Source organism: Octopus bimaculoides, chromosome 12, assembly GCF_046866305.1.
Source record: "Octopus bimaculoides isolate indiv1 chromosome 12, ASM4686630v1, whole genome shotgun sequence".
NCBI lineage: Eukaryota > Metazoa > Mollusca > Cephalopoda > Octopoda > Octopodidae > Octopus > Octopus bimaculoides.
In genome coordinates this window covers 41,649,101-41,659,312 of record NC_142939.1, presented here as the reverse complement: position 1 = coordinate 41,659,312, position 10,212 = coordinate 41,649,101, and the positions used below count along the sequence as shown (strand labels likewise).

At 36.5% G+C, this 10,212-nt stretch overlaps 1 protein-coding gene across 2 annotated transcripts in view; it reads left to right on the top strand.

Moving 5' to 3' along the window:
• Positions 1–10,212, top strand: part of LOC106872636 (thrombospondin type-1 domain-containing protein 4) — a 334,387-nt gene that overhangs the window by 275,749 nt on the left and 48,426 nt on the right. For both annotated transcript variants that reach the window (XM_089360964.1, XM_089360963.1), the window contains exon 7: positions 3,544–3,754. In XM_089360964.1, the coding sequence (XP_089217090.1) occupies positions 3,544–3,754 (211 nt within the window). The remainder of the gene's footprint in view (positions 1–3,543; positions 3,755–10,212) is intronic.

Below are 10,212 nucleotides of genomic sequence, written 5' to 3'. Positions count from 1 at the left end.
CCTGTTTCATCAAGGCTATTCTAGGGTTCAAACTACAATAACAACAACAACAAAATACTAGAATGTTGGTTGATATATTGTACTTTAACCACAAATCGGTTCTGAATGACTTATTTTTAGAGGCGCTTCACTCGTGACCGTTTCCTCTTTATTTCAAGTACTATGCTATCCTATCTACCTTTCCGTTTTTAAAATGGTGTAATATATTTTGATGGCGATTTCATTGCTATTTCTAGCACTTCGATCAATTATGCCTCCCGTACTAATATGTTTTGCGCTATGTAAAACGAAACATTTGCTGATGTCAAACGAAGGAAATGCCTCATCTTGTCATAATTTTGTAGAGATTCAGTTGCTATTTCTAGCATCTAGAAAGATTACGTACATGCTTTCCATGCTAACATTTTACGTGGTATGTAAAGCGAAACATCCATTTACGTTAAACGGTGATGCCCTTTCTTGTAATTTTATGGAGATTTAGTTGCTATTTCTAGCATCCTTCCGTGCTAACAATTTTTCGTGGTATGTAAAGAGAAATATCTACTTATGTAAAATGGAGGAAATACCCTTTCTTGTCATAATTTTGTAGAGATTTAGTTGTTATTTCTAGCATCTAGAATGATTACACAGTTTTCCCGTGGTAGCATTTTTCATGGTATGTAAAGCGAAACATCTACTCACGTACGTTAAACGAAGGAAATATTTCTTCACGCTAGGAAAAAATACTAACAACAGATACAGTTTTCGATAAATATTCGATATAGCAGGATTTATATCTCGTAACATGAGAAAGTCTTAAATATAGATGACTTAAAATATTTCAATTAACATAAAACTGGAAAGGACTTCTTTGTGAACATTACTACGTTTCAAAACCATTAAAACTGATTGGAAACCGTTGACTATAATGAGTATTTTGTACCCATTAAATTACAATTACTCTTCAAACCCAAACTTTGCATATGTTATTTCGCTTTTTATATGCCCCTACAGGTTTCTTTACTCTCGATACGTTATTACTGTTACGAGGGATCACATCAAATTATATGCTTCTGTGTCCCCTAGGAATCTGTTTATTCCAATTAATGTACCATTATCTTCGGAAACTTTTTCTCCCTCCCTTGAGGTTGAACTCGACATATATTATGTATCCCCTTAACCTAAATGCTGTTTTCTCTCTCCCTCCAGATGTTTTCTTAAACTCTAATATATATCCCTATCTTATCGCTATCTTCATAGTCCTAAGAGTTTATGATCCTTTCGAAATACCATTCTCTTTCATAAAAAAAAAGAATTACCAAAGAATATTTATTTTTCAGTTTGGAAAACACTGATGGTTAATTATTTTCTTTAGACTGGTCGGAACTATATTGTTTTTTCTTTTGCTTTTTATCAAATCCTCACAAAATATATATCATGGAGTTTTATAGAGTTCTCCTAATAATGGCCACCAAATGACAGAATCAGTAAAACGCCATGTGTCATCACGTCCTAAGTTCAATTCTCGCTCGAGTAGATGTTGCTGTCCTTCTGGGGGGATGGGGGTAAAATAAGTGCCAGTTAACTGCCGAAATCAAGTTAATTTAATCAACCCTGTTCAGAGATTAGACATAAATATATTTCTACTAAAACGTCAGACTGATGTCCTACATGAATGCAATGCTTAACTATTTCTGCCCAGATATAGCACTCTGGTCTTACGTAAAGCACTAAACACTCAATATGCAATCCACCAATTTAACTAATAAATATATTAATAGATAGATTCATACACAAATCGTTGCTATTATGTTAAACTATCGTATGTCCAAATTTGGCCAAATACGTTTTTTTTTTCTTTTCAATATTCATTTTTGCTTGCAATAGCAAGTTCTTTTGATCAAACTATTGTGTCTCCAGTTGCTTCAGATGCCAAGATATCAAAAATTGCCATAGTGTAGTACAACAGTTTTGCAAAGGAATGGTGAAACTAATTTTTCGTTTTCTGAAAAAGCAATGTTTTGGACTTACAACACTTTTGCATAATAACAACGAACACATACATACATACACACATACACACACACACACACACACACACACACACACACACACACACACACACACACACACATATATATACATATATATATATATATATATATATATATATATATATATATATATATACGAAAGAAAATGGAATTCACTAGGCTCTTTATTGATCAGTACGATCGTTTCGACCCATCGTGCATTGATCCTTCGCGGGTGATATTTTGTACAAATAGTTGTGGTACATAATTCGGTGCAGATGTGCCACGTCAGGTGACTTTTCAAAAGGTACCTCGCTCATTAAGCTCGGTTTCGCTTATTTCGATTATAATCCATTTCGTTATTTGCCTGCAGCAGTTGGCTTACTGGGAAAATCATATTTAGATTCTAAATCTCGAGATTAGTCGATTATATCAATTAGTCGGGTTATATCGACCTCACTGCTCGACTGGTACTTATTTTATTGATCCTGAAATGAACAGCAAAATCGACTTCGGCGGAATTTGTAATTTCAGAACGTAAAGAGCCGAACAAAGAGCCGTTACGCATATCCAACGCGCTAACGATTTTATCAGCGCCAAGCTTATATTTATATGTAATTGATATTCAAATGCTTAGTTTAGTAATATTGTACTCGGATCGTCTCGATGAGATTATAAATCTGCGATAACTAATCATTATTGTCTGTTTACATTTTCCCTTTTATTTGTTTCAACCATTAGACTGTGGCCATGCTGGAGCACCGCCCTGAAGAAGTTTTAGTTGAATGAATCGACCCCAGTACATTTTTTAAAAACCTGGTACTTATTCTAATGGGGTTTCGAAGGTGAATAAGTGGGTTTGCCAGCAAATAGGACTGCGCCCTACAATTTTCACAATTCAAGAGTTTAGGATCGAGGTTGGCAGCCTTGTTTTATCTCATCTCAGGACTCTCCTCCTCAACCACCTTTACGTAACCCCTCTAGCAAACACTTGTATTGGGTTGTCAGATTAATTCGTTCTTTTACTTGACAGTCCATCGTCATGTGTTTGAAAAGAGGTAAAATTTATTCAAATTTCAAAATTGATAAGCAAAAATTGTAGAAGAATAGAGCTACAAAAAACATAAGACTCTGTGATAAAAATACTCGTCGTGTTAACTGAAATAATATTGGAAAGGATTTTCAAAGGATAAAAATGGTAAAAACAAGCGAATTTATCTGACAATATTCATATTCCCCATTTACGACTTGGACTGCTGGGTGCAAAAGAAATTAATTAATTAATTAATTAATTAATTAATTCGTGTATTTATTAAAACAATTCATTGACTAATATTTCTACACAAATGTATATACAGTACCAAGAGGTACCTCAGAGTTCGCCTCAGGCCAGAGATCTGATCCCCATTAATAATCCTCATTTACGACTTGGATTCCTGGGTGCAGAAGAAATTAATTAATTAATTCGTGTATTTATTAAAACTATTCATTGAAAATTCTTTATTCATTTTTCTTTCTTTCTTTCTTTCAGAAAGTTGGCTGCGACGGCCTCCTCGATTCTACTGCGAAAGAAGATTCCTGTGGCGTCTGCAATGGCAACAACATGGCCTGTCGTGTGGTTCACGCCAACATTACGGGTGACAAGACTTTTATGAAATATGGTTACAATCCATTGATGATAATACCTAAAGGAGCGTTCAATATTTATATTAAAGAACTAAAACCCAGTAGAAACTACCTCGGTAAGTTTCCAGTCTAGTTCTACACTTATAACAATCTCTTTTGTTTTATTATATGCAATTAACGTGTCATAATGGACGGAAGAGGATCGCAAATCGGCAATAAAAATCACGGTATACTCAGATGCAGGATATCATTCTTCATTCAGGTATAGAAACCCGTCCCTGAGAAATGAAATTAACATACTTTCGACGAAAACAATAAAGAGTCTAATATTTTGGGCTGTGATACTTCTTCAGGAATGACAAAGTAAGAGAGAGAGGGGGAAAGGGAGGGAGAGAAAGACGAGCAAACAGATAGGCAAACGGATTAAGAATATTATACAGAAATCAATCAAAGCAACAACAGAATGATGACTGAAGAACGGAAGTTTAAAGTCTAAAGTCTGTGGAATGAATTTAGTTTGGTATTCCACTAATTTTTAGCCACAGCATTGGCAGCGAAGAAGATGGTCCGTTTTCTTAAGTTCAGAGTAGCGTCTTGAAGTGTTAAGTCAAGCAAATCGCCCCCAGTAGTTATATATTTATTTCTAAGCCTGATACTTATTCTATCAGTCTCTTTTCGCAAACCGCTAAGTTACATAGACGTAAACAAACCGATAGCAATTGTCAAGCCTAAGTCTGACCACATCAATTAGTCTGACTTCGCTCATAAACATTGTACCTGCCCCTGCGCTACAAATGTTTTGGGTGGAGGGGTACTTTGAAAAAAAGGTACTGTTCTCTAGCTCAACGCCCCTCCTAGGACAGAGTAGCGTCTGTATTTGAATAACAATAACCAAGTGAAAGAAAACGAGCCAGTTCTGATAGAGAGAGAAATTGAAGGAATCGAATTAAGTGATTTATTTTATCGAACCTGGAAGAATAAAAGGCACAGTTGACCTTAATGGGGTTTGAACTCAGAACATATTTGTTTGTCGCTCTCGAAATTCTTCTGATTCTTCACCGAATTGTTTAAGAGACGGGGATGAAATGGTTTGACAGGATTTCGTCAACAAATGAAGTGAACATCTATTATGGGAAAGGAAGCACCAGATTTTGGATTCGAATCACCAGAGACTCAAAGCTCTATACCTTTCATCGTTTATTTGTTTCAGTTACCAGACTGCGGCCATGCTGGGGCACCGCCTTCAAACAGTTTTTTTTGTCGAACGAATCGACGCCCCCACCCCACCAATTCTTTTTCAAAAGCCTGGTACTTATTCTATGCGTCGCTTTTGAAGAAACGCTATATTACGGGGGCGTAAACAAACCAGCACCAGTATTCAAGCGGTGGTGAGGGACAAACACACACTCACTCTCTCTCTCTCTCTCTCTCTGTCACATACGCATACATATATATATATATGCATACACAAACACACACACAAATATATAATTATATATACAGGGTGTGGATGACAGTTTATTCAAACTGTCATCTAAATTACGTAAAAATGAAAATAACACTGACATCTCATTTTAACAGATATATTTACCAAATTCACATTAAAATATCTTGAAATACTAAAGAGTAAATTTATTCAATAAAATCGCCAATGGCTCCAACCACGGCGTCCAGATGACTTCGGAATTTCCTGCAACACTTCTGGGCAGTCTCCTTGGTGAAGTTGGTGAATGCTGCCATAATCCTTGCCTTCAGTTCATTTTTGTGTTACAAGGACTTTTGTTGGTCTCTCGCTCAACTGTGCCCCATAATAATAATCAATGGGTTTGCAGTCTGAGGAGTTAGGTGGACAGATGGTAGGGATGATGTGGTCGCAGAAATTGTCTGACAGCCATGACTAGGTTCTCCTGCTTGTGTGGCATGGTGCAGAGTCCTGTTGCCAGGCATAGGATATTCCAGCAGCCACCCTCTTGACCCAGAGCAGCACTACATCCTGCAGGCACTTGATGTAGGCCTCCGTGTTGAGTGTGAGGACATGTTACAAGATGAAGGGAGACATAACGTCACGATCACTAGTAATCTCTCCAAACACCACGTTGACTGGATGTTTGATTTTTATCGCTCTCGGTACATGTTTTGGGGACATATCAAGCCAACGGTTGTTCTGTGTGTTCACCAACTGTTCGTACTGGAGCTTTCGGTGGGAACGCCAAGCAGTACAACATGTCGTTTCTAAATTTCTGGTAGAGTGAATTGCGTCATAGTCCTGCTTTTCTCGCAGACGGTGCCCAACTGACCCTACTATACTGCGTAGTACACAAAATTAAAAATATACGATGGTGACACTTTACCCATCGCACTTTGTGTATATACATATATATATATATATATATATATATATATATATATATATATATATATATATATATATTATGTAATGCTCATATATCATTTGTATTATTATATTATCGAACGCTACGCGTCCATTTGTAAGTTTTAACTTTATATTTCTGACGCGCGCTCTCTCTCTCTCTCTCTCTCTCTCTCTCTCTCTCTCTCTCTCTCTCTCTCTCTCTCTTTCTGTCTATCTATCTATCTTTCTTCTTACTTATCTACCCCGCTCGTTCTTCTTCCTTCTGTTGTCCTTGCTTCTCCCCTTCACTGCTATACATATCTCTTTCTTACTCCTCATCCCTGTCTCTCGTCGCTCACCGTTGTTCAACTTCCTCCCTTTTTCTCTCTCTCTACCATTCCTCCTTACTCACATGTGACCTCTGGTCACCTCTTCCTTTCTCCCTTCAGCCAGCATAAAGGCAAGACGAACTGCTATCTTTCTCCGCTCAAGTTCGTCACATCAAAGCGTACAGTATCTCATCTCATTCGGCTTACCGGCCCTTAATGTTGTTTTCACTGTTTAATTTTTCCTGTCTTGTTTTTGTTTGCTACTTTAGAATCCTCCGCTTAGCAGGTTAATCCACTTCGCGGGAAGAGCTATTCTAAGAGCGCGTTCTGCCTCATCTTCGAAACGCCTAATTTAGAATTTAGAATCAGAGGCAGCTGATGAAGGAAAAGTTCTATAAGTGGCTTGTCTGTTTTCCTATGTGTTCATTCTGTTGTCCGTAAAAAAAGTCCGTTTTTTGTGCTTTGTTTGTGTTCCCGTTCCTTTTTTGTCCAGGTTTTTGACGTCCTGTACCCGGATATGCATCTATATATACATGTAGATGTAGGTATGTACATATATGTATGTATACATGCATATGCTCATATATCATTTGTATTATTACATATATATATGCATATATATACATATATATATACATATGTATATGCATATATATATGTATATATATGCAATTATATATATCCATACATATATATACGCCTATATATACATTTATATATGCATATATATTTGTATATATATATATATATATATACATATACATATGCATATATATATATGTGCATATATATATATGCATATATACATGCATATATATATATACATGAATATATATATGCATGTATATATATATATATATGCATATATATATATATATATATATATATATATATATATATATATATATATATATATATATATATATATATATATATCTCACGGGGATATATAACAACTAAGGGAAGCTTAACGGTGTATTCATACTTCCACTGGTACTCATCGAGGGCTGAGAGTACTGGAGCAACATGCAGTGAAGTACCTTGCGCAAGGAAACAACTCAGCAGTCGGTCTCAACATGGAGGCCGCGCCCTAACGATCGTGACCCCTAACACTATAACCACATGTCTCTTCGCTTACACCCCTAATACTACCCAGGAAAGCATAGATGTGCCAACACCCATTTGTCCCATCCCTTGTGGATTCTGAATATGTTGTGTCTTATCAAAATTTAGATTTCACAAGAATAATAATGGAAACGAATCCTTTTGCTCTGTCAGGCGAAAAGCTGAAGGGTTCTAGGAAGAAAAGAAGAGATTTCAAGAATGCTTCAGTTAAAACCTGACACAAGGAAAATTCTTTCAATTGAATCAAATTCATTTCGTTCTACGTCCATAGAGGAACATTGCCTTTAACAGCAGCTTTCAGCTTTATCGTGTTTGAAGTAGACTAAGATTGTTTTATTTACATTTGACTGATAATTGCCCTCATCTTGTTTGTTGTTAACACAGCGTTTCGGCTGATATTCCCTTCAGCCTTCATCAGGTGTCTCGGGGAAATTTCGAACCTGGGTTCTCATTCCAAAGGTATTTTTCGATGTTATTATTATTAGGCGTGGCTGTGTGGCAAGTGGCTTGCTTACCAACCACATGGTTCTGGATTCAGTCCCACTGCGTGGCACCTAAGGCAAGTGTCTTCTACTATAGCCTCGGGCTGACTAAAGCCTTGTGAGTGGATTTGGTAGACGGAAACTGAAAGAAGCCCGTCATATATATATATATATATATATATATATATATATATATATATATATGCATGTGTGTTTGTTCCCTCCGCCATCGCTTGAGAAAAGCGGCAAAAAGAGACCGATAGAATAAGTACTAGGCTTACAAAGAATAAGTTCTGGGGTCGATTTGCTCGACTAAAGGCGGTGCGCCAGCAAGTAAAAATATTATTATTATTATTATTATTATTCAGGTCACTGCCTGGAGTCGAACTCGGAATCTTGGGGTTAGTAGCCCGCGCTCTTAACCACTACGCCATATGCCCGTGGGCGTAGTGTTTAAGTGCGCACGCTACAAACCCCAAGATTCTGAGTTCGATTCCAGGCAGTAACCTGAATAATAATAACAATAATAATAATAACATCGAAAAATACCTTAGGAATGAGAACCCAATTTCGAAATTTCCCCAAGACACCTACTGAAGGCTGGAGGGTATATCAGCCGAAACGTTGTGTTAACAACAAACAAGATGAGGACAAATATCTGTCAAATGTAAATAATGTACATAATTCCTCATCTCTTAAATATAGAACTGAAGAGTGTTTTGCCTATTTTTATTGTGTAATTTAGCGTAAGTTTAACGCATTAGAGTCTGCGAGAGTGAGAGGAGGGGGAGGCAGTGGAGTGAATAGTTGTCTGTAGCAAAGAATATCAAATACCTAAGTGCAGGCGGGGTTGTTTGGTGAGAAGTTTGCTTTCCAAGTACATGGTTCAGGGTTCAGTCCCGCTGCGTGGCAAGTGTTGTCTACTATAGCCTCGAGCCGACTAAAGCCTTGTGAGTGGATTTGGTAGATAGAAACTGAAAGAAGCTAGTTGTAATGTGTGTGTGTGTGTGTGTGTGTGTGTGTTTTTGTTTGTGTCTTTGTATCTGTGTTTGTCAACTGATGCTGGTATGGTTACGTACCCGTAACTTAGCGGATCGGCAAAAAAAATACCGATAGAATACGTGCCTGGCTTTTAGAAAATAAGTACTGAAGTCAATACATTCGACTCAAAATTCTTCAAAGCGGTGCTCCAGCATGGCCGCAGTCTAATGACTGAAACAAGTAAAAGATAAAAGATAAAAGTGCATTGCTAAAATCCAAGTAATAACCCGACGCCCTAATCAAAACGCGAACTCGGGATCGAGGTTACAAATACTTTGGAGAAAAATTCACATGATGTCATCATAATCCTTTAAAACCACGATAAGTGCATAAGTAACTGATATAATGATTTCTGGGTGTTATTTGCGAGGTGGAGTCGAAAAAACGGAAGAATCCGAAATAGATACTCGAAATTCGTCACAGCTTTAAACAGGAATTTTACTGGGGGTCAATTTAGATTTTCCTTGCGCTAATTCATGTCTTTAATTGATGCCTAAGACATCTTTAATAGTGCCATTTGCTTCGGAAAAGATTTCTTGTTGCTAAGAATTAAACAGTTGTTCTTGAGTACGGTTATAAAAATATCGCGTTCCGCTACCAAAATGCATTTCACAACCTAAAAACGTATACATGCAACTTCGTAAACGTTAAATTTAGCTGTATGTGTAAGAATTTCGTTGATTAAAGATATACTTATCGCAGCAAAGTGGGAGAACTGTCAAAACATCAGGACAAATTTCTTGCCATATTCTGTCAAATTTCTAAGTTCAACTCCGTGCGAGGTCAACTTTGTACTCGAGGTCAAAGAAATAATATGCCATTCCTGTATGGTGATCGATACCATCGACTAATTCTTCTCCTTAAAATTAATGGTTTTGAATGTAAATTAGAAGCCATTAATTAAAGATAAAGGAACGAAAGGAATTCCTTCTTATTAGATTTTGGTTCTTATAATGCTTTATCCTGTTTTTGTGAGACATTTTTGTTTCGGATTTTGTTCTTTCAACCAAAAAAGTAAACCTTCGTTGAAGAATCAGTACAAAACCTTGAAATATGTAATAAATCTCGAAAAGGTCATTTTTCTTTTTGATTTTCTTTTTTTTTTATATATATTATTTCAGAATTTTTTTTTTTTAATCTTATTGAAGAATTTGTCTTTGAGTTGTTTATAAAGTTCCCAGCCTGTAAAACTTGTCCTTTTTGTTCGCTGGAGCTGAAAGCTTCATATCGCCTTTGGTAATTTT